The following is a 25,660-nucleotide window of genomic DNA, read 5'->3' on the forward strand; positions in this document are numbered from 1 at the left end:
CATCTTTCAAGTTAAAAAATGCAAAGAATAGTTATCAAAGAAAATGAATAAAATCCATAGTGAGATAATTTTTTAGAAAATGATTGAAGTTTTAACCCAAGAAAGGACTCTTAGAGTGTCTTATAGCTTAGAATAAGAACATGTCAATCACGATTAAGCTTCTGGAATCGGAATCCCTTTGAAATGCAGCTGTTTCTTCTTTAATTGTGGCAGCGGACTCTGAAGAAAAGAAAGGTCCAGCCTTAAAGATGAGTAAGGAATACAAAATAGCTCAGGATTAGTTGTGGAGTTCAAAGGTCGCTAATTACACTAAGGAGTTCCCAGACACAGGGAAAACATTAAACAGGTCACCTACCAAACGGGAAACAGACTTTGTCTTCAGAAATTATCCTGAAGTGACAGGTTTCTAGACAAAATCAAAAGCATCACAGTGTGCCCAGCTGATCTCAACAGGATGAAAACATGAGTTGGTTTTAGTTCTGTAGCATTATGTTAGAATGGAATGGCAACAGATGGCATCAGGTTCCCCTTCGCCCTATACTTTTCCAGGACTCCCTACATTTTCCTCAGGCTTCTAGAAATGTCAAACCAAAGATTCACTGGTTTTTCTGATGGCTTGTAAGGAAAGTTTTCCCTAGGGGATTATTATACTGAATATCTGTGTACTTACTAGATAAATGCCTCTTGCCTATCTTAGTGTACTCTACCCAACATTTATACAATAATCAAGATGTCCAAATGGCTCCATTAATATTAACATAAGTTAAATGTTAAGCTTCCCTTGAGTTTAAGAGAGATCAAATAACTTAAGGAAAATGGTTTTTTCCTTCTTTCAAAAGAAAAGTTTTTACTACTGATTATCTATGATTAAGCTAGAATAATAAGTTAAAGTCCTGGTCAGGCAGTTATTCTATTTTCTTTGTTACTTGGGATAATTTTGAACATGGAGCATTCTGCCATGATAATGCCTTGAGAAAATGAGAATTTATAATGAGATTGACCCTAATTAAAAAAATCATATTTTAAATCCTAAATTTATTTGCAATATCCCTTCAAACTATCATAGCTCTCTTTCAAGGAGTTAGAAGCTTTCTTTAAGCTCTTCCTTAGGAGACTTATTAAGAAATAGAAACCAAGAGATAATTTAATTGAATATTAATCTGTAATGCATATTTTTTATAATGCTTCTAATGCTATTCTGTAAAAAGAAACTTGACATGGATTAAGTTTTAAGGATCTTGAGATTTCATGTTTTCTTGAATGGTCACTTAAAGTCCAACTTGACAATGAACTGCTTTGAAAATAGAATGAGACATATAATTGTAAAGACAGGTAGAGAATAAAGAGTACAGGTGGTTCCTAAAGAAATCAAGAGAATGCTAATAAGAAAGCAGGAGTGACAAAATATGCCACATGAGATTGAAATAAGACTAATACTCTCTACTCACAGAACAGCTTTTGAATTTTTACCTGAATTCATTAAGAACTTTCATATAATAAACATGAAAAACAGTATTATTCCTAAACTTATTTTTAAAAATTTGCACGCATTAAGTGATCACAAAAACACTATGCTCATTTTTTGAAGGTATCCCACTCCTCTTAGTATGCTTACTGACATCCTGAGCAAAATGTTGTTGTGGCAGATTAATAAGTTCACCTGAAAAGTAAAGTAACTCTAGAACAGATAAACAAACACCTTATATAGAATTATGCAGATTCTTTATTAGTCAATAAGATAGTTCTGATTAAGAACAGGTTACTAATTAAACAACATTACTTTGTTTTCATTGACTGTTTTTTTGTTTTTTGTTTTTGTTTTTTTTCCAAGAGACTGACAGTGGTTTCTGATGTGGTATCTGGTATTCTGTAACAACACATTGTACTAGGAGCTTACTACTCAGGTTTGAAAGGTTAAAGAGTTTTTTATCTTGCACATCATCTACAATCCATTGGGAATGGCTGCCTGCACCTTTGCAATGAGGAGACTGAGCCCGTATCCAGGAAGGCTCAGTGGAGAAAGAAGCCTGTGACTGATTGGCCATGTCTGCCACAGGGACAGGAAAGAGCATGTATGGTAGAGTGACCAGGACTAGTCTAAAATAAGCCTAAAGTGAATCATGACTGTTTTATGCTCTGAATCTTATTTGAATAAAATCAAAGGGTAACAAAATAGGAGACATTAGCCTTTAAAATGTTCTTTCAAACACTGTCAATCTAAAAACATTAAACAATAACATTTTTATAATTAAATCACTCAATGATTTTTTTCATTCATAGTTTATATGCATACACATTAAAAATAAAAGACAAATGATTTGAACTATGTTACCATTACATAAATCCTATTTAAATATGAGATAATTACAGTAATAATGATCCATATGTTACTGGAGCAGGAGCCTTAGAATTCCAGATGTAATAGTCAGAAGAAATTAGTTTCCGGTCTATAGAAAAAGGAAATAAATGGTAAGACTGTATTATCTTAACAAAAATTCAATGAGACAGCAAAGTCATGATATTTTAGAACTGTGGGACACAATTATTTCAAGAAAGGCAACACTCTGAAATATTCATTTTAATTTCACTTTATCAAGGCATTATAATTTTTACAACTTTAAAAATAGGGGCTTATTAAATGTATAAATCCATCTTTGAGCTTATGCCAAATTTATGCCAATATCCCTTACTCATATTACTTCTATCAATTTTCTCATGGTTTCCCTAAATTGTTTCTTATGGACCATTATGTCAACTACAAAAAAACTAAAAATTTTTTATTGGTTTCCCTTCAGTAACCTCTTTACCATGGTCCTAACTCTGATCTTACTATTCTTTTCCCATTCAAAGTTTCAGAGATAGAAATAAATATCCAACTTTCTAGTAATAGTCTTAAAAAGTTGCTTCGATGGTTTCTTAAAGTTCTGATCAAATTTAAGCTTTTTGTTTTAATACCTTTATAGCTTTGAACAAATGACAACCTCTCTGAACTCAAGTTTTCTGATATGTAAGTTTGAGATAATAATGCTCACTTGGAGCTAGATCCATGTAAATTCTAGTTATGACACATATCACTAAATATCTAATTCTGCCTTTTCAACCTTCCTTCTTCATAATGAAGAAGATAAAGGTAGGATGTATTACCTTGTTATTGATTTATCTTTTTCAGTCTGAGAACCTAGTAACATCGAAAGGCAACACAGCATATTGGTTAAGTGGGCCGGCTCCAAAGCCAGCCTGCTTGGTTTGAGTCCCAGTCCTGCCATCTACTACCTATGTGACCCTAACCCCCACGTTCCATTAGCATCCTCATCTGTAAAATGGAGATAATTCTTACATAGGATGCCGTGAGGATTAATGAGTTAACACACATAGAATACTTAGAACTGTGCCTAGCACAAGGTGAGCAATAACTGTTAGCTATTATTATTTAAATTAACATTATTATCGTCGTTAATAGTTTCAGAACTAAGTTATATATTACAAAAATAGATTTTACTGTGAAGATGCACAAAGTGGTAGTCATGTTCTGAAACTAACAGTGGAAGGAAATAAAAGACTGGTCATAATTATGCATTTAAAATGATCTTTTATTCAACATAGTAACATTCATTTATATTAAAATATAAATTAATTACATTAAGAAGCAGGTATATTACTGAAATGTCCCATCCTATATTATGTTCCCTGAGAATTACTACAGTATGTTAATGTTAATAAGATACTTAAAATATTTTAGACATTACCTAAAGAGACAACATAGACAACCTAAAATATTGTCCCACAGTCTAAAATTTTATATGTTTGCATTCAGTATCCCATAGATAGAATCCAAAATATTTGTATTTAGACAAAACCACTGGTTTGTCTAACCTGATATATCTCATATTTTGCCCTCATTAAAAAAATGCATTATGAAGACTCTTTCATGTTTATGCATTTCTTTAAAATACAACCAAAAGAATGATGAATGAGAGAACAGAGAAATCCTAGGGAGATAAAGAAAATATGACTTATTCTGGTTACATTACATAGAATTTATTATTGCCATTCACAATTGCTTAGACTTCTATAGTTCTAAGTTCTGTAATTCTTTCGAAACTTTCAAGTACAAAGTCCTGTCTTATCCTACCTATTTTGGGGACTACAATCCTTAGTTTAAGAACTATATATCTGATTTTAATACCTTTATTCTTCTTAATACATGAGGTAAAGAGGTCTGCTTACATTTAACTAACTTAACCTCATTCTAGCTACTTTTCTGTTCTATGCTATTATAAATATTTGATCTGAATCAAATAATTCTGATTCATTTATAAATGAAGCATCTTTTTGTCTCCCTGTATTTTCAAATACAGTATATATATTTATTTACAACCAACAAACTCACTGAAGGCTGGAAACTTTCTATTGCACTCCCATTTGTAAAATGCAGAGGATGCTAAATACTGCTCATTGACTACAGCATTTGCTAAAAATATTTAAAAATTTAAGTAATAATCATATCTAACATTTATTGAATCCATACTACAGGCTATGAGCATCATGCTAAGTACTTGGTCAATATAATTTTATCAAAATCTCATAACAATCCTGAGGTAAACAGTACTATTATTTCCATTGTATGGATGAGGAAACTAAAGCTTTGAGAAGTTTACTAACTTGCCCAAAGTTACACTGGTAATAAATTGTCTGAACCAGACTCAAACCTTTGTCTGTCCAACACCAAAGCCCCTGGGGACAACTTCTGAATCAAAGAGAATAACCACAGCAAAACAAATCCAACTTTATACTAAAGCTTGCCTCTATGCCAGTCCTTGCTCGTCCAGACCATTGTATCAACAAGAGAAGGCAGACTGCAATGTAAAGTACACACGCTGCTGGGGCGCCTGGGTGGCTCAGTCAGTTAAATGTCCGACTTCGGCTCAGGTCCTGATCTCCTGGTTTGTGAGTTCCAGCCCCGCATCGGGCTCTGTGCTGACAGCTCAGAGCCTGGAGCCTGCTTTGGATTCTGTGTCTCCCTCTCTATCTGCCCCTCCCCTTTTCATGTTCTGTCTCTGTCTCTGTCTCTGTCTCTCTCTCTCTCAAAAATAAATAAACATTAAAAAAAATTAAAAAAAAAAAAGTACACACACTATTACACAGGATAGGATCAGGTCAAAATTTTTACAAATGGCATTATTCTCTAATCTATTTCTGTTAGATTTTATCTTAGGTAGTAATTGCATAGCACCATTTTATTCCCTCAAGTTAATCTGAATCTCTACAACTTACGTGTACTTATTTTTGGTTTTCCTGATGCAAAAACTTGAACTGAATGCTGATCCGCATAACAACCAGTGAGTGTATAATCTAAGATCCTAAAATGAAGCTAGAAAAAGAAGAGAAATATACCAAATTGAGATGATTATTTGGTAAAAGTGATGGCTACATTTTTTCCCTTGACACAATTTTAGGAATTTACTTCACACAGTTCTCAAAATAAAAATGTGTGTACGCACATGCATGCATAAACATATACACTTTTTCCCCCTTTGCATTAAGACCATTTCTTTGTGCAGTTGTCATTATGAAGTGCTTAATACACACCAGATGCTTCACTAATATGGACACTAATCTATACTGCAAAGCATCCTTATTTTATAAATGAGGCAATGAGGTTCAGAGATGAGAAAGATTAGCATCCCAGAATGTAAGGAGCAGAGCTGGCATTTGAACTCAGACCCAAATGACAACAAAAGCTGGTGCTTCTTCCCCTAGGGTGTCTGGTGCCCTGTATGTCCTCTCTAGCTCTAAGGCTATCTTGCTGTGATATATTTCAGATCATAATCCTTTTACAGGCAGAAATGTATGTATACACTTTTCTAGCAAAACCCAACAATGCAATTACTAAAACTGAAACAGTTTATCTGGTGTTTGGAGGGAATGAGATGTTCTGCTTAATTTTCCAGAAAACTGAAATTTAATTTTTATAGAATTAAGCTTAGAAATCATCCTGTCTCTCACCTATAAAACCTTTCTAGAATGTAATCCATATTTCTGGAGTTAAATGATAATGTGGCATCACCGGTATAAATGCCAATTATTATATTGTAGAAAGGGCTGTTAGCACCTTCTCTGAAGGCATAGTGGTGGGGTGCCTGAGTCACAATGATATTCAGATGAACTATGAAAGGTATCTGTCTTATGGAGGGAGCACCAGTCTCCTTTTGCTGTGGTTCTCATATTTGCTGCTCAAAGCTCCCAATTTTGTAATATCCTGATATCTTTTCTATGTTTTTTTTTTCTTCTAGCTCCCATCCCTGCAATTTTCTCCCACTTCCTAAGTTTCTCCTTTTGATTGCCAAACTAACGGATCCACATACATAGAATGTAAATTTTCAAGTCTTCGAAGCAATTTTTTTCCTATTGCATCTCAAACTCTAACAGTAAAGGGCTTTTACTTGTTTGTTTGGTATAATTCTGGATGCTGGAAGTTATGCCAAGATTGATTTCCACATAACTAGATATTATAAAAATAAATCTATTCAGTAAACACGAATATGTATTATGTTTATACGTATAACTGAGTAGGGGATGAAAGATTATAACTGAGTAGGGGATGAAAATAAATTACAAAAGTCAGAATCCCTATGTTTGCAAGACCTACAATGTAGTGACATCCCACATTTTTTCTGAAAACTATCTGGAAATAGGAATTTTTATAATAATCTCTGAAATAAAGCTTGTGGGCATAGCTGAAGTCAAGATGGAAGAAACAAATATCACTAGTGTACTTCAGACTTCATTACCATTTCCTCTAATTATCTTTATATATAGGTTTCAATCTCTATTCTTTGATTTACCATTCTATTTAGATTTTCCTTACTTTTCTGATCACCCCTTCAATTCTTCTCACTGGTTCTTCTAAATCATTCTCTTATTTTCTCTTTTTCTGTTCTTATTCATTTCCACTGCCTCAACTATTTTTTCCGCACAGATAACACCTAAGCCATTATAAACTGTTGAGCTCTCTCGTAAGACTCAAGCTTCAGGTTTTTAGCTGCCTATTGGACACTTATACTGAGATTATGTTGCTATTACCAGCAACATACATGATATGAAACCCACTCTCTCCCAACTTTCTCCGTATTAGTACTTTCTTCTAAATATATTCATCCTTCATCAAATATTTATGTGGTAGAGAATGAACTAGATGTTGGTGATAAAACAATGAATGTATGACACTCACATGGTCTCTGCCCTCTTGGGAGTTTCAAGTGTGATTTAAGCCACATTTTTCTTTTTTTAATCTTGGGCTTAAAACCATTTCTTGTTTCTATATTTAATTAGTGACGAATACTTTACCTTTATCACAGCTTGTCCAGCAGTCTCTCTTTCTGTGACCTTCAGCATCATTAACTTACTACCTTTCATCAGGAATACTAATATAGCTAAAAAATAGTTCCTCTCTCTCAAGTTTCATTATTTTTTTTCTACCTCCGTTTCACATCCATTCCAGATTGATCTTCTTAAAGTATTGTTTTCTGAAAGAACAACCACTCCCATATTCAAAAAACGTATAACATTTTCTAACAAAAGAATAAAAGTTAGAATGCAAACACTCCAAAGCTATAATCTAGACCTAAATCACTTATCCAACCTTATGTGTTACTACTGTTTCTAGCACGGCCCCTAAGCATGCTTTGTTACCATTCATTCCTTTGATTAAGTCATTTATTTACCTATATAAATGTTCATCAATCTTCAAAGCTTCATTTTCATGTTTATCTGGGCCTCAGAGTTTTACTTAAACTCCATCTCTACTGCAAAACTTTCCTTGACCACTTTGGTCAGAAGTGCTCACTGTTTCCTTCAAATACCAAAAGCAGTTAGCATTGATCAATTATTGACATGTATTGGTGGAAAATCCCAGAGGTCAAGGGCTACATCTTATATTTTTTGTATACAAATGTTGAATGTGATAATTAAGAGCTGGGTAGATAGAACTTGGTTTATTTGATGTGTTAAAGTTATAGTTAAGTGTTTCACCTTAAAATTTGTTACATATTAAGTGAAACAGAAAGTGACTAATACTAAATAGAAATTGCACAAAAAAATCTTAAAAAGGACTTAGCGCAGACAAGAAGTTTCTCCAACAAAAAATGGCTAGAAAATGTTAAAAATCAATTAGATGTATTTAAAATTTAAAAAGAAATGAAAGTTTTCTAATGTGGTGAGCCATATAAATGTATTTACCTTTAAATATGCTGTACCTCCAATGCAAATCTCATCAAATGACTGCTTCTCATGACTCTTGGCTCCAAAAGTTACAGTTCCAGAAAGATTAATTTCCATTGATTTGGGGAACTTCTGTCCTAAGAACACAAATGCACCAACTGACTATTTTATTTTATTATTTATTTATTTTTATTTAGAAAATTGGTTTAATGTTTATTTATTTTTGAAGGAGAGAGAGACAGAGTGTGAGCAGGGGAGGGGCTAAGAGTGAGGGAGACACAGAATTTGAAACAGGCTCCATCCAGGCTCTAAACTGTCAGCACAGAGCTCGATGTGGGGCTCGAACTCACAAACTGTGAGATCATGACCTGGGCTGAAGTCAGATACTTAACTAATCACTGAGCCACCCAGGTGCCCCTACCAATCAACTATTTTAACTATTTAACAATTTTAACTATTTTATTCTACAACAAATGAATGAAAAAAAGTTAATAAATAGAAGCTTACCAATAATCCAGACCAATGAGCTTTTCTCTCGAAATACTTCAAGCTGGCCAAAACTCACTTTGTATTCCACATGTGTGATTGGACCCCTTTAAAAAAGAAAAGGACACAACTGAAAGAACAAGTGATCATAAATAGAAAATTTTTAAGAGATCTAAGTCAAATCTTGCTAGTGTTATTTATTATAAGTATAACATACAAAGCAGATCTGTATTCAAGTTTGCAGAATAAAGTAGAACAAGTAATGAATATTATACCTCAAAAAACACCAGAAACACAATAAACATTTTTGGTGATGATATGCATTTCATTATTAATTCTAAAAACAACTATAAAATCATATAGCATGTATTAATACAGTTATATAGATTGACATAGCATTAAAACTATGATTTTGGCATCCTGTGAAAAGAACTATACTGTAGAACAAATAAAAACAGAACTGATGACAATGTAATCTTATGATATGATTGGCTTAATTCACCAGGTAGCTGATAGTTGGGTTGACTTGTACGTACAGCACAGAGAAATTGCTAGAAATAAAGCCAGGAGTGAAATAATCCCTAAAGAAGCTACACTGCTTTTAAATTTATATTTACTAGCAAGTTTAGAGATTAAACTAGGTTAATCTCTTAAACGATGTCTTAAACAAGTCTCTTAAAGAGATTATTTATATGGCTAAGTTTTGATTCAGAATCAGGATTCATTTGAATAAAATAAAATTTTTAGATCTTAAAAATAAGGTAAAAAACAAAGACAAATAATTTATTGTAGGGCAGTGGGAATGTACTAAGAAAGGCAGAAATCATGGCATCACGTTTTATTCCTACCTATTATAAAAAGGTATATGAGCTTCACAGAACTCAAAATTATTTTTCACGCTTTCATGAAGTTTTAAATTAACTGTTATTTTTACTTGTATTTCTTCCTCTTTCATTTGATAAAAACCCAAAATCGGTGGAACAGGGACCTGGAAACAAACATAAATAAATTTTTGTACAATTCCTAGGTTAATGGATCTAAAATACCAATCATTGAGAAAAAGGCCTTGCAGTAGTTATTATATACAGATTACTCCAAACTGTTTTGATAATAGATGATGGAGCCATATTTGTTCTAAAGGTAGGAATTTTTCCTATTTCCAGTGATGAGAAAGGTGCCTTACAAGGTATGCAATACATCGTTTTTCCTCTTACTCATCCAGCTTCCCCTCCTCCAGGTTCTCTATGACCTGCAACATAAGACATGCACTAGACATATTGCTCACTGATGCCTCCTCACAGCTCCTGCTGTCCTATGACAGCAGGACTTACCCACCCTTTAGCTCAGCAGTAGCTTACTCAGTTGATTACCAATAACCAATTGGAGGAGAAACTTATCTGTAGGCTGGAGTGAGCCAATCATTCTTCTAGTATATTTAAAGTAATAAGTAGACTCTATTTATGTAGTATAACTTAGAGCTATAGGTCATGTGGAAGCGGAGAAATCAAGTTGGAAGAGGAAACTGAGAAGCAGAGATGAGACAGACAGTGTAGACCTTGGTACGGAGTGACTTTAATTTTCATTTTCTGGTTCTATTCCTAGTACAGGCTAGGTATGCTTTTTATCCTTGAATGACAAGGTTGCTTCTTGCATTATCAAAATAAATTCCTTTTATGTAAGCTAGCTTGAGTAGGGTATTTTTTTTTTTTTGGTTGCCTCTACCTTCTTTTTTTAAATTTATTTTTTATTTTTTTAAATTTATATCCAAATTAGTTAGCATATAGTGCAACAATGATTTCAGGAGTAGATTCCTTAGTGCCCCTTACCCGTTTAGCCCATCCCCCCTCCTACACCTCCTCCAGTGGCCCTCAGTTTGTTCCCCATATTTATGAGTCTCTTCTGTTTTGTCCCACTCCCTGTTTTTATATCGTTTCCCTTCCCTTATGTTCATCTGTTTTGTCTCATAAAGTCCTCATATGAGTGAAGTCATATGATTTTTGTCTTTCTCTGACTAATTTCACTTAGCGTAATACCCTCCAGTTCCATCCATGTAGTTGCAAATGGCAAGATTTCATTCTTTCTGATTGCCGAGTAATACTCCATTGTCTATATATACCATATCTTCTTTATCCATTCATCCATCGATGGACATTTGGGCTCTTTCCATACTTTGGCTATTATTGATAGTGCTGCTATAAACATTGGGGTGCATGTGTCCCTTCGAAACAGCACACCTGTTTCCTGTGGATAAATGCCTAGTAGTGCAATTGCTTGTTGTAGGTAGGGTAGTTGTAGGGTAGTTCTATTTTTAGTTTTTTGAGGAACCTCCATACTGTTTTCCAGAGTGGCTGCACCAGCTTGCATTCCCAGAGTAGGTTTTTTTAATCTACTGACTCACAATTAGGACAAGAGACAAATGGTATAGTAAAAAGAAGGTTAGGTTTTAGAGTGTGGAAAGTGTGGGTTCAAATCTAAGCTCTGTTATTTACCAGTTATATGACCCTGGGCATGTCATTTAACTTCTCTGAGACTCTCTTCATCTGTAAAATGGGGCTAGTAATACCTACGTTAAAGGTTTTAAAAGTACTAGAGAAAACACATGTAACACGCCTAGGACAGTGTCTGACACAGCAGTTATTCAATAAGCAACCTTTAAAAATAGTATTATGTATTTGTAACGACAGTTGCCTGAGATTACAGGTATTTTATGTTCATGATTCAAACCATGACTACATCATAGTAGGATCTACCTTATGTTCATGGAATCCTTATTAGGAAGCATTAAAAAAAAAATAACTCCCATGACTTTGAAAACAATTCAGTGCTGTAACAGACACCAGAGAAAAGAGGCATCCTATTCAAAGAACTGAATCTTCATCTTCATTCAATTATTATCTGGTAAATAAATAACCAAAAGTTCTCACGTGGGCCAAAAGTATGAATGATTTGTTTACAATGATTCATAAACATGAAGACTGGCAAAGTCTCAACTTTGCCAAGATTGCTTACCTGGGAAGTATAGTAGCATAAGTTAAATGACTCTAAGGGAGGTGTGAGTGGAAATTTGTAAGGTCCGCTAAATGCAGAATCATCCATTGCATCAATGCTACTAGAAGTCAGAATGGCAGAGTCAAGAGAAGTCACACAAGGATGAACTAGAATATCCTGAAGTGGAGACCCATTGGTGGGGAGACTCAAGCTGATGGTAACATTTGGCATGATTCCTTCTAAGTCACACTGCAATGAAAACAGAAACAGATATTATCAAGATCTTAGAAGCATACGTCTTCTGGGTGAGGCTTTTCTGAGTTTATCTAAGTCATTTCTCACAGCTTAACTCACTTTTCAAGGTATTGCTCTTGCTTTCTGTGTTCTGGTTAGTCGTTCTATCATACTCAGATTCCAAGCCAGAGACTAGGAGAGACTTCCTAAAGGCCTGTAAACCCTTAAAAAGCTATTTTAAGTCCCTAGATTTGCTTTCCTCTAATCAATCCACCCTCCTAACAAAACACCCTCTTAACAAAATCCACCCTCTTAACAAAACAGAACTTTAAATATATTGTATCCATGCTCAAGGTGTTTCAATAGTTCTCCCTCAGTTTTGCATTACTTTTAAGTCTTTCATTGTTTGGCTCCCAATCTACCTCTTTAATCATTTTCTACCCTGAAGCTGGGAAGCCAGTGTTTTGGGAAGGTTATGGAAGCCAGATATGACAGCTTCACAGACCTCTCCCTGAGCTCCTGCTTTAAGGCTGTGCCGGCCAGATGTAGCACTTTGCAGTCCTTTCCATGAATTTCTTCAAGGCCGTTAACATGGTGGCATCTCCTGCAAATTCTAACTTTTCCAGACCACAGTCATCAGTGACTATTTCTGGAAGGCTGCAGCCAGAATATCAGAAACTTTTATTCTCTCAACTCCTCTTCCATCTGGTATGAGCTTCACAGAATTCAAAATCATTTTTCACACTTTCATGATGTTTTAAATTAACTATTATTTTCAGTAAGCCCTAAATCCTATATTAAATACCTTTACTCCCCTAAAACTTGTAATTTTTTTTTTTTTTGAGAGAGAGAGTGTGTGAGTACATGTGAGGGAGTGCAAGCAGGGGAGGTACAGAAGGAGAGGGAGAGAATCTTAAGCAAGCTCCACGCTCAACGTGGAGCATGATGTAGGGCTTGATCTCAGGACTGTGAGATCACGACCTACGCTGAAATCAAGAGTTGGATGCTTAATTGAATGAGCCACCTAGGTACCCCTAATGGCTCTTTTTCTGACCCAACCAGAATGATACACCTTACCTGTATGTTCATGGTAATCAGGTTCTTCCTTTCTATCTCAACTCTAACTTGACATTTCCCTCTATTAAAGCCCCCAATTAAAACTAGCCAATTGGGCCATAAAGGCTTATTGATATATTTTGTTTGGCTAGATATGAACAAGTATTTTAAGAGTCAGTAGAACCCAGCAGGTATAATGCTCAGCTTCAAATGCAAGCAGCTAGTTCTACTATCATATACATAGTCTGCATCATGCAATAACTGCCCACCCCCATAGGTATTTGTGCCCTGTTTCCCTCTTGAAGCTTTAAGTTCTTTGAAAGCAAAAATTGTTATATCTTTCTTTGTATTTCTAGTGCCTAGCACATTGTTATGTATAAGAGACACTCAAAAAATGCTTACTGATTAGGTATCTTTTTCTAGTTGTGGACCCCACCTTTGTTTTCCATTCTAATATGACATGCTTCACTTTTTTATGCTTTTATCTACTGCTTGACATATGTGTGAATTCAAGAATACATCTGCTATACAATGTAAGCACTTAGAGAGCAGGTAGGCATTATGAACAGTACCACATATAATTAGTACCTCATAAAGGTCTTTTGGTAACAGTTACAATAATGTCTATCACATTTGGAAAAAAAAATGCCTAATAATCTTACCACAAACTTAAATATTTTAGTGTTTTGACTTTTAAACCATCTGCTACTTCACTCTCTATATGTGAACTAGCAGGAACCAAAAAAAAAAAAAAAAAGGTTTTTTTGATATTTATGGAGATAATAAAATGAGCAAATATTAATAGCAAATACTATTACAATGTTTAAATATTCAGTTTGTGCTTATTAAATTAGTCTAATATCCTAACAATCTAATATTCTTTTTTTTAAAAATTTTTTAAATGTTTATTTTTGAGAGAGAGAGACAGAGCACAAGCAGGGGAGGGGCAGAGAGAGATGGAGACAGAATCTGAAGCAGACTCCAGGCTCTGAGCTGTCAGCACAGAGTCCGTTGCAGGGCTTGAACTCACAGGTAGTGAGATCATGACCTGAGTTGAAGTCTGATGCTTAACTGACTGAGCCACCCAGGCACCCCCTAACAGTCTAATATTCTTAAAGGGATCGGAAAATTGCAACCACTACGAAAACCACCAATGGATTATCTGCCACCTAGTCATTTAAAATATCAGATCATCAGTCTTTTACTATTAAATGAGGAAATTCTAGATGAAACCTGAATACTATCTTTTAAACAAACCTGGCATATATAAATTTGAACTTTTAACCAGGAATTATAAAACACAGAAGGGACCTAGAACTTACCTGATTTTTTTTTTTTTTTTTTTGAGACAGTGCACAAGCAAGCACAAGCAGTGCAGGGGCAGAGGGAGAGGGAGAGAGAGAACCTTAACCAGACTCCACGCCCAGTGGTACCCAATATGGGGCTTGATATCACAACTGTGAGATCATGACCTGAGCCAGAATCAACAGTTGAGACACTTAACTGGACTGAGCCACTCAGGGATCCCAAAGTGATAATAGTATTATTTCTATTGTCATTTCCTATTTTCTAACCTTAAACCAGAGAACCCTACATTAACCTACCAACTTGTTTAAATAATACAAGAGCCCTTCAAAATGGTTTTAGATATTAAGTCAGAGATTTGTCAATTTCATCCTTTTTAGAGGAAATGGAAAATAGGTATGATGGTTTTAAAATATTTTCACAAATTCTTTGACATTACTCTTCAAAAGATGGAGCTTAATTCTAGTTGCCTTGAATGTGGACTGGACTTAGCAACCTTTTCCTAATGAACAAAGTGGTGGAAGTAATGGCATCTGACCTCAGCTTAGGTAATAAAAAGGATAGCTTCTACCTGCACCTTCTTTCTCTTTCTCTGTCTCCCTCATCTGATCTCTCATTTGATCTATAGGAAGCTAGTTACCAAGTTGTGAGGAGATTTTTAAATAGCCTACTGAGAAGTCCACATGGAAAGGAACAGAACCCTCCCACCAACAATTTGCTAGCCATGTGAGTTAGCCACCTTGCAAGTAGATTTTCCAGCCCCAATCAAACCTTCAGATGACTATAGCTCTAGCTGCAATCTTGACTGTGATCTCATGATGGACTTCATGCTAGAAGTTCCCATCTAAGCTGTTCCTGAAGTCTTAACCCATAGAACACTATGAGGATAATAAATGTTTATTTGGGGGATAATGAGGCAAATCAATATGCAGCAATATATAACTAAAACAATTCATAAGGAATGCAAAAAGGTAATGTTACAAAATTTCACACAAATCTAATATTTAATGACTGCTGTTTATGAGAAAAATCAAGAATGTCATATAACAATGTAAAATAAAGTCAGAAAATTTTACTTTTCTCCGTACGTGTTAAATGGTAAGATAAAACAAGTATGAGAGAAAATCTTACCTTGCAAGTGACAGTTCCAACGACCTGCCATGTATCTGCTATATCCTGTTTATCGTATTGCATGGATTTTACCTTTTCGGTGATAGAAATAGAAACTTGTGGTTTTCCTTTGTATGTTCCAACTTTCCAGGCTGGCTGTTTTTGTGAATGAGTCACAGAAGCAAAATTAATACTATCCAATGAATTCTGTAAATTGGCATCCAACAAAGTTCCAAATGGACAAGCTTGTAGAAGCAAATCAGGTAATTGGTTCAATTTTGTATTTAGCTCAGTGTCATTTTTTTGACTCAAGGAAAGAAAATCCTGTACTCCAAAAAGAAGTTCAAAGCCTTGTGAAATTCCACTAATGCTAATTAACGGTGGATGAGGGGATAAAGTTTGTTCAACTAGTGGAACACAAGCATATATCATGTTATTCTTCAGAAAAGCAACAACTGGCCAGAGTTCTCCACCTCCTATGAGGAGCCCATAGACAGATGTTTTATTGATGTGTGAACAGCTATCACGACTCTCTATGAAGTCCTCATCATCATCCAATAATCTAAGTTCAAAGAGTAGTGCTTTAAGAAAGGGACCATCTTCAGGAATAGGCACATAACTTGCTCCATTGAAGACTTTGGCTCGTTTTTCAACAGTTGGATACCGTCTTTATTGTGGAAACAAAAATATTATGAATGGTTCTTCCAAGGAAAATAAAAATAGAAAAAAAACCCTAAAACACAAGGCTAACCGTAATAACAAAACACACGATAACAAATACATACACATATCCACAAAAACCATAACCAAAAAAATATATTCCATGTTAAATTTCTACTGTAACAACTTTTGTGTAACAGTTATGTAACTGTTCCCATATTATCTCAAATTATAAAGTCATTTATTACTGAACATAGTTCAATTTAATTTTTTAAATAGGCATAGCACACAGTTCTAATTCAAAATTCTAGTCTCTTGGCCACTCAGATTCCTACTTGGTCAGCCAGGTACGCATACTTGGATGCATTTTAGGCATCTATAAGGACTTTTTTTCTGATTCCATCTTAGCAGGTTCAATTTAACCCTCCACAACTTTGGATTCACTAGTTGAGATGATACAAATGTAAAAGGAATGTTCTATTCTACTCAACTAACAATGAATAACAAAATACCCTGAGTCTTCTTGCCAACTCCTTAAAACATAAGAACATTTTAGTAATAAAACTGCTTATCTCTATGGCCCTGAAAGATATTATGAGATAATAAAAATAATAAAAACTGAATAATCTTTTATGGTTTGCATGTCCTAGACTTAATAGTAAGTTACTAATTTATCCTTTTGGCGGGAAAAAGACTAGAAGATGCTTTTGTTCATTTGCAGAATGATATGTTACAGCTTAAAAGAAAATGTACTTTTCCTACTCTTTTTCCCTCCACTCTAATGTCCAGAATAAAGTCATTTATTGGCTATTAACTTCTGTGTAAATCACCCACTTTCCTAAATCTATTTTCTTATTTGTAAAATAAAGGGGCAGCTAAAGAATATATAAGCAATTCTCACCAAGGATCAAGAACAAACTTAGCCAAAATATTTTTTTTGCACGAATACCACTAATAAGTTATTGATGTTTACTAATAATTTTTAAGAAGAAAAATAAGAATGTATCCAAACTTATTTATATATTAATGAACCTCACTCACTTATATTCTGATGCACTTTTTTGATTGAGAAAGGAAAAGAATTAGCTCTCCAGTAATGGCTTAGAAAGAATGCCCTTTCTTTCTCTGAGTCTCTGGATGAGAAAGGTTGAGAATTTTGAACTAAACTCTAGCCCAGTGTCTTATCCTCTGGTTATCTAGAGGATAATTAAAATCCTTCTTAAGTGTAAGAATCTCAATATTGAATGTACAGATAAGAAGTTAATCTGGGAGTGTATATAATGCCTTGATATGTGCTCAATAAATATTTTTGTTGGATAACTCAACCTATCATTTCAGATTTATTCTATACCTTTTCTAAAATAGGACTCAGACCTTGGCCCTATAATCATAGAGTACAATAACAACCTAAGCCATACTTAAGCTGATGCTATTACTGTGTATCTGGACAGTAAACTTCTAAATCAGAATTTAGACCAAGTTTTGTTTTGGGAAAAAGTAACCACATACAGGAAAGGTCATCTGCTTTTAAAAATCTTAAATGATAGCCATTATCCTTTGGCATATATATGGGTAATATGCTGGAGCATTTATGTTTAGCCCTTACATTAGTTCCAAGGAATGAGAAAATTGAAAATAATAAAACTTACTGCCTCCACAGTGATGTTGAAAAGCCCACCCAAACATATCTGAATTTTTCTTCTGAAATTCCTAAGTACAGTGAGAAAAATCTTCTGAAAACAACCATGACTTCTTTAAGGAATTTATTTTTATAAGCATTAAAAAAAAATCTCATCTCTGTGAGATATTAAGATAAGCTACAAAGCCACAGATATAAATACAGTATGGTACTGGTGCAAGAATAGGCAAATAAAGTAATAGAACTGAAACAAACCAATATTTATATGGGAGACATATCAACTATCAATAATCCCAGAAATCAATGAAAAATATATATACTGAAAAAATATACTAAACATATGCAGGAAAACTGGCCCACACAATAGAGAAAAGTATAAGGGGATTCCTCTATTAACACCACACCTGAAGATGGATTAAAGATCTAAACATGACAAGCAAAATGATAAAGTTAAGAGAAGATAATTTAAGAATATAGCTTGTGAAATAGGGTAGAGAAAAACTTCTACAAAATCCCCAAAGTACTACTGTGATAGTAATAAAATTAGTGGTTTCTATTTAACCAAGGGATAAAGTTGAAAACGACAAAATGAGAGAAAATATCTATGTAGCTACAAATGACATAGGCCTAATGTCAAGAATACACAATGAACTCATGCAAATTAACAGGAAAACAAACAGCAACTCTCAAAGATAAAATGGACAAAGGATATGTACAAGCAATCCACAGAAGAGGAAATCCAAAGGGCTAACAATCATTGCTACACAGTGAAATGCAAATGAAAATAAGATATCCTTTACACCAATATTGGCAAAAACTGGAATAAATGTTGGGATGGAATGGAGATATAGGAACCTTTGCTCACTGCTGATGAGAAGAGTGTTGACTGTTAAAGTATTCCGAGGAGCTAATTATTTGGCAATATTTAGTCAAAATCAGCAAAGATACGTCCTATGGACCTCTTGAGGCTATCTACTGCATCACTATTCTGGATGGCTGAGTTGGAAGCAACCCAGGGTATCATCATTAAGGGAAGGATACAGGTAAAATATGGAGGATGTAGACCACAGGGTACAACAGAGCAATGGGCTAAATCTGCACTGTCCAAAACAGGAGCCACTAGCCACGTGTGACTATTTAAACTTAAATTAAAATTAAACGAGATTGAGTTCCTCAGTTACAATAGCCACATTTCAAAAGCACAATAGCTACATGTGGCTAGTGACTACAATATTAAAAAGCACAGATTTAGAACATTTCCCATGTCCATTACTGCAGAAAATTCTATTGGGCAGAGCTGCTCTGCATGAACATAAAGTAACATGGACGTTTCTTTAAAATAGTGCTGAGAAGTCTGGCAAATGTAGAAAAAGGAAATGAAGTCTATAGCACAGTTAATTGTGCAATTTGAAAAATGCATAGACAAACACAGAAATAAAAGGGTAGCAACAAACATATGAGAGTTACCTGTGAGGAGGAGGAGAGTGGCAGAAATAAGGATACTCAAGGTAATATGTAAGTTCTTGGATAAACCAGTGAGGCTGATTAACCATACCAATGAATACTATTAAAACTCCTTGCTCGAGGTACAGCAACAACAAAGTAAGCCAGGTATATTAGGGGGAAATGGTAAACTATAACTCTGATGCCCTCAGGAACAAAACAAATGTTTAGGTTGCCAGGAGGGAATTTTTCATATCCACGTTGCCAACCACTTTCATTTAAAATCACACTCATCTTTATCTGCAATTCAGGGCTATGCTACCTCCCTACAGAGCTTTCCCCAGGGAAGAGTAACAATGTTGGCAAGAAAGAAACGTCCATAGCCACTGAGAACAAAAGGTCATAGGTCACAGAATTGCCACCTATATCTTACAATGAGTTATTGTATAATTCTCATCACAGAGCTCTTTTGATAAAATGTGGCAAATGCTAAAAGTGGGGCCAGATCAGCTCACACCATCTAAGAAAAAGTGAATAAGGTTCAATTTTTTGTACTTTTTCAATTTTCTTCAACAATCCATCTGAAAATTTCTAAAAATTTCTAAAATAACAGTCTTTTAATGATCAGCAAAGATTTTCCGGAAGAATGAGTTAAAATGTCCTTGAATGATCTTTATCAACCAAAGAAAAATGTGAAACCTGTTTAGTGCTCAGTAAGTTGCCTTTCTTTCCTTTGGTGATGACCATCTCAATCCTAAGCAGGTGGAATTATTTTAAGATAAAGTAATAACAATATTGTAGAACACATAACGCTTAATGTGTGCCAAGCATCAACTCATTTAATTCTCACAACACTATTAAGTAGTAGTATTAAGATCTTCATTTAGGGGCGCCTGGGTGGCGCAGTCGGTTAAGCGTCCGACTTCAGCCAGGTCACGATCTCGCGGTCCGTGAGTTCGAGCCCCGCGTCGGGCTCTGGGCTGATGGCTCGGAGCCTGGAGCCTGTTTCCGATTCTGTGTCTCCCTCTCTCTCTGCCCCTCCCCCGTTCATGCTCTGTCTCTCTCTGTCCCAAAAAAATAAATAAAAACCGTTGAAAAAAAAAATTAAAAAAAAAAAAAAAGATCTTCATTTAACAGATGAAACGGAAGTTAAGTAAATTGCCCAAGGTGGCGGACCAAAGACACATCCCCAAACTACAATACATCATCCATTCCTCCGATCCAACACCTCTGAGAATTCAGACCTGCATTTACCTGGAGAATCTGACGGTGCCACAAAATGGAGTTCCCGGCTCGCGGCTTATGAGCCACACTGCCCGCTGGGCCATTAAGCCACTAAAGCATCAGCTGATCCCTAAGGTCTCTACGGAAAAAGGACTGGCTTTCTCAGATGGACTTCTACCAGAAGACCCGGGGCTCACTCAACCTGAGCCACCTTCTGCCTCACCACAAACAGGTCGGGCTCTGCAGAGACGCTGGCTCCTTCTGGTCAAGTGACAAAAACCTCTGAGTCCGTCCTGTCAACACACGCCACAGAAGTTCTGTGACTCCTCACCTAGAATCTCGAGAAACATTCCTCCCCACCAACCCACTGCTTTCTTCCTCTACCGTCCACTTCCGGGACGGTGGCCCGCAAGGATCACAGTTCCTCACTCGCCCAGGCGACGAGCCTCTCTGCGGTTCGCCGGCTGCCGGCTTCCCTCGCCGGCCCCACCCGACAGCCAACCGGGCGCGCGCAGCTCCACTTCCGGCGTATGAGGCGGTGACAATGGGAGCGGCGCGGGCGGCGCCGGGAGGCAGCTGACAGGCGTCTGCGCCTTCGCTTCATGGCCGCCCTCCCGCCCCGCCTGGGCTCTGTGGGGAGTGGGGGAGCCCGCGGCGGCCGGGAGCCAGAGCTGGCGAGCCGAGCAGAGGGCTGTGCGCGGCGCCGCTGAGGCGCAGCATGTGAAGAGGAGACGGCTTCCAGTGCGAGGCGAGCCTCTCAGCCGGCCGGGATGGCTACGACGGCCGAGCTCTTCGAGGTGAGTCCCGGCGGCTCCCCGGGGAGTGGCAGGCCCGGAGTGCGGGCCGCGAGGTGGGCGGGCGGGCGGAGGCGCGGGCGCGGCCCTGGGAGGAAAGGTGGGAAAGGCGAGGGGTGGGGTGGCGGCTCTGGGGGCCGCGCGGGCGGAGCGTGCAATGGGGGAGGGGTGGCTGGGGGACCTGGGTGGGGAGGTGGGCAGGGAAGGGAGCCCGGAATGGGAAAGGAGGAGGGTTGGTTTTGTCCGCGGGGCTGGAGGGGAGCGTCGGAGGTTTGGGCGTTGGAAGGTGTACTGGGGATGAGAAGTGGGAAAGGCTGGCTCAGGGCGCGGAGAGAGCAGCCGGGAGCCCCGGGTTGGGCGAGTCTCCCGTCTTGTCGCTTGGATCCTCAGATAATATTCTAAGGGGGCCACCTGAGACTGGGCCGACTGGGGGCTTCTCGCTGTTGAGTCATTAAAATTATTCCATTAGTGAACGTTACAAGTGGCACTCAGGTGCCTGCCAGTTTCCCCTTACCTTACGTTCGAAGAGGCTGAAATGCTTTTTAGGACAATAAAGGCCCACTTAGCCCTTCAGACTGAAGGGGGGCGGGGGGGAGCGAAACTAAAATCAATGTTCGGGTCTCAAGGAATTTAAATGTGTTATAAAACCACCTAACTGCTAGCTAGAGAATCCTTAGTGTCTGAGACAATGAGCATTCTATTGTGTTTCTTTCCTTGAGCGTTTTCACTCTCTGAAACTTAAAATTTAATTTAGTGAAATCCAATGTAAGAAGCTGTGGTGTTTGAGATGAACAGAATAGGAAATTCTAACTGGATCGCCAAACAATGAAACGTTATAAAGGCTCTCCTTTTGTGAAAGAAGTGAAAACAGATGTAACGAAAAAGGAAGGAAAGGCCCTTTTTGTGTGTGCTCGTCTTTCACAGCAAAAGTATAATAATTGAGACGACTGTAGTTGACAATAGAGAATTTCTCCGCAAGTGAAGATTGGATTTTCTGCTTCCGAGTCAGCAGTTTTGGCTTGAAATTTGGCCACAGTTTTTGCAACAATTGGGAACTTTTCATATGTTACTGTTACTATATTTTGGAATTCTTTCAGCTCCTGGATAGATCATGCTTATGTTGAGAGGAATAACATATATTATTGTTATAATAGCTAATAATCAAATAGTAATTTGTGAGTGAAGAGAGAATTACAAGAGAGAATTTGGAAATATTAATTGTATGTTCTCAGATATTAAGTGTTGGGAGGTAGATTATATTAACTTCTCAAATTTCATAATTGTGCCATCTGTTCATTGATTGATTCAGGAGCAGGAAGACACTCCTTTGCTAAAAGCTTTTATTGTATGTTCCTGGGCAAGATACTAAATAGTTCTGTAGTTTCTTGTTTTATTTTTCATGTCTCATAAAGGTAGAAAACTGTTCATGAAGTTGAGATCTTTAATATACTTCATGAAATACTGTTAACAGAAAACTATTATTCTGTTACATGATTCATAAGGCATTAACCTGTGACTTAATCCTGCTTGACGTTTCCAGTTGTGTTTTGGACCATCTTATATCTATTTTTCTTTAAATGTTTGACCACATGAGTCCCCTAACTTTAAAATATATTTGATTTCTGCCCTCCTTCCCCTCCTGGGGTACAGGGGAGGAGGAAGAGAAATACATATATATATTTGGGGGGGTAGTAAATATTTATATTTGCTTTCTAGGGTCATGCCATTTAGTAAAGTAGTTAAATCAAATTAGGATTTAATTTAACTGAGTGACTCCTTATGTATAGCTGGTAACATTCACTTAACTGATCAGTGATGGCAGACTAGTCCTGTGGCCACAGGGTTCATAGGACAGCCTTACACATGCATAGATCTTAATTCATGTGACTTTCTCTTCTTGCTTCATCAAAATTAAAAGCATATTGTGTTAAAAGTTACAATTAAATGTTAATAGTTATGATTAAGAAATGTATTTATCTTTTCAGCCCTGCAGTGGACTCTACTCTTGAGTAAGCTTTCATCCCTAAGTGAAAAGTTGGTCTCTCTGCTTTTGAGTGAGGAGGAAAACAAAAAACAAACCCCAGTCATCGCTGCCATTTCCTGTTGCTACTACCATAGGATCTAGATTGTAGGACATGTTAGGGAGGGTCTTTTTCTCTTCCCGTTTTTTAGACATAGCTAGAGAACTGTAGGAAACAGGTCAGGATGTAGTCAGGATATTTTGTTTTTATGCATCCTGGTTTCTGCTTTCATTTTTCCACAATGGAGATGAGGTTAAATCAATACAAAATTATGCTTTCAATCCATGAAATTTCATAAAGTGTTAACTCTTTTTCTTTTAAAGTCTTATTGTTGATCCTATGAGACTTCCTCTTATCATGTAAACACCTTCATACAACAAAATAAAACTCCAGGATATGATTTAGTAATAGATGTTTCAGTTATTTTAATAACATGTGTCCTGGAAATTGACCAGAATATCTTCATAGTTTCAACCCTTTTTGACAGATTTGCTGAAAAGTTCTATCTCCATGTTTACCTCAGGATGGGCATTGTAAATAGGAATTCCTGTGTGGTTTGGATTAATTATGTCCTCTGCATATAAAAAGTGGCTGAGGTAGTAAATTCTTCTTCTGTTGTCACAGATATTCCTCTCTTCTCTTACTGCATTATCGAGGACATTGTAGTCTTACTGTTTTTCTCTGCTGTCATTCTTGAAGTCTTCTTTTTGGGCAGGCTACCTTTATGGAGGAGTTCTTTGTTAACCAGGGTCCATTACCCATTCATTCAACAAATGTTTGTTGAGTTCCTATTAAGTTCAAGAGAAGATGCCAAGATTAATGAGACTGCATGTCTCAAAAGGAATGCCATAGAAATATTAATCCTATGAGATGTGCTGCAAAATAACCCAAATGGTTTAGAGGCCAAATAAGTTTTGGAAATGGGCATATTTTGTTTCATTAGAGGTTTACAACATACCTCCATATATTAAAGATTGTTATATTTTCTACTTCTTGTTAATTTTGTGAATTCCATGGAGCATACTTCGGGAGATGTTTAATTACATATAGAACTTGCCCTTATTATTAAATATGGGGAGAGAATATAGATGCATAGCTATGTACACTTGAAACAAAGTTGTAAATGGTGTCAAAGATAAAGTGCTGTAGGAATTGAGAAGATGGAAAGATTACTTCTAGAAGTGGGAAAGGATTAAGAGGTGGCATTTGAATGATGTATAAAGGATCTGTTAGATTTGAGTTTGTGCAACTGCATGGAGGGACTTTCTAATAAAGTAGACAGTAAAAGCCAACACACAAAGGGAGGCAAGTATAGATCCTTGAGGCAAGGGGAAGAGTTCCACTTTGGCTGGAGTATAGCATGCATGAAGAAGAGGAGTGGCCTGTAAGGTAATTTGGGGTTTAATTGTGGAGGTCCTAAATGCCAGGATTAAGAATTTGACTTTTTTCTTTCCTGTGAATGTAGGTATCTTGATAATTGTGTTTGAAGTCAAGTAATTTAACTGTGGTAACAATGTTTGTTTTGACCTCCAGATTAGAATTTAAATAGCCAAGAACACATTTTTTGCACACAAACACATTTATGTTTCTTGGATTTTGAAACTAAGTTACAAAAGTTATTTAAATGTAGTGAAAAATCTCTCTTGTTCAATTAACTAGCTAAATATAAGTCAACATGAGATATGCAAGTAAGCACCACTCCATTACCTTCTCGCTGCTGAAATGCTTCTTGTTTTAGCCATGTTAGCTGTTAGATAAGTGTTTGTGGAACCTGGCTACCGATTAATTAATTATCGTGTATTTTATGAAATGTGTTTATTCCCCAAACAATTATTGAGTACTAGGACAGAAGTCATTTCAAGTACTGGAGTTAAAAGATGGTTTGAGTTAAAAACCTACTTGGGAGAATGAAAGGAAAAGAACTCTGTTCTCTCAACACTCTATCACTAGTCTCAATTATTCATTTCTGACCCTAGATGTGTACAGCTTTTACCCACAACAGTGCAGTTTTCCAGCAGACAGTGACTGGGTGTTCTACAGTTCAGTTCAATTCTGACACTGTGTACTTGGAGTTAGCATCAGATCTCACAAGTTAAGGGCTCAGTACCACAGGAATGCCACCACTTCAGATACCAGTGGCAGTCCAGGTTGTTACCTGTGCTTCTAATAAACTAGCTGTAAATTAGAGGTTCTCATGACCACCTCCTCAGATTCGATAATTTGCTGGAACAGCTCACAGAACTCAGGAAAACAGTTTACAAACTAGATTATGAGTTTATTACCAAGGGATGTGACTTGGGAACAACCAGATGGAAGAGATGTATGTGGCAAGGTATAGAGGAAAGAGCATAGCACTTTCATTCCCTCCCTGGGTGCACCACCCTCCCAGCACTTTGATGTATTCAGCAACCTGGAAGTTCTCTGAACCCCATACTTTAGAGACTTTTTAAAGATTTTTATAGAGGCTTTATCACTTAGGA

General features: G+C 36.5%; 2 protein-coding genes across 3 annotated transcripts in view; one reads left to right on the plus strand and one right to left on the minus strand.

The window, feature by feature from the left end:
• Nucleotides 1-2,256: 2,256 nt before the first annotated feature.
• AP5M1 (adaptor related protein complex 5 subunit mu 1) lies at nucleotides 2,257-20,771 on the minus strand. 2 transcript variants are annotated; one of them, XM_047079588.1, is made up of 8 exons: nucleotides 20,396-20,768; nucleotides 15,421-16,066; nucleotides 11,716-11,943; nucleotides 9,555-9,694; nucleotides 8,728-8,813; nucleotides 8,239-8,357; nucleotides 5,275-5,371; nucleotides 2,257-2,447 (listed from the first exon to the last, which is right to left on the minus strand). In XM_047079588.1, the coding sequence occupies exons 1-8, from the start codon at nucleotides 20,467-20,469 to the stop codon at nucleotides 2,365-2,367; spliced, it is 1,473 nt and encodes a 490-aa protein (XP_046935544.1). In that variant the 5' UTR covers nucleotides 20,470-20,768; the 3' UTR covers nucleotides 2,257-2,364. The 2 variants fall into 2 exon arrangements, with proteins under 2 accessions (XP_046935544.1, XP_046935545.1); XM_047079589.1 differs by lacking the exons at nucleotides 2,257-2,447; nucleotides 5,275-5,371 and adding an exon at nucleotides 5,379-7,852 and having other exon boundaries at nucleotides 20,396-20,771.
• A 135-nt stretch (nucleotides 20,772-20,906) lies between these two features.
• EXOC5 (exocyst complex component 5) overlaps nucleotides 20,907-25,660 on the plus strand; it is a 55,656-nt gene continuing 50,902 nt past the window's right edge. The window contains exon 1 of the mRNA XM_047079587.1: nucleotides 20,907-21,162. Within this exon, the coding sequence (XP_046935543.1) occupies nucleotides 21,136-21,162 (27 nt within the window). The 5' untranslated portion in view covers nucleotides 20,907-21,135. The remainder of the gene's footprint in view (nucleotides 21,163-25,660) is intronic.

This window comes from Lynx rufus, unplaced genomic scaffold (assembly GCF_022079265.1).
Source record: "Lynx rufus isolate CCGP_SWC_20201006 ecotype Redwood Valley unplaced genomic scaffold, mLynRuf1.p SCAF_17, whole genome shotgun sequence".
Classification (NCBI taxonomy): domain Eukaryota; kingdom Metazoa; phylum Chordata; class Mammalia; order Carnivora; family Felidae; genus Lynx; species Lynx rufus.

Bases quoted from the DNA above. Each gene is read 5' to 3' on its own strand.
- AP5M1 (XM_047079588.1), bottom strand. From the start codon at position 20,469: ATGGCCCAGCGGGCAGTGTGGCTCATAAGCCGCGAGCCGGGAACTCCA. The intron at 16,067-20,395 runs GTAAATGCAGGT...TCCACAATAAAG, and splicing joins GGCACCGTCAGATTCTCCAG to ACGGTATCCAACTGTTGAAA. The intron at 8,814-9,554 runs GTAGGAATAAAA...TCTTTTTTAAAG, and splicing joins CATATACCTTTTTATAATAG to GGGTCCAATCACACATGTGG.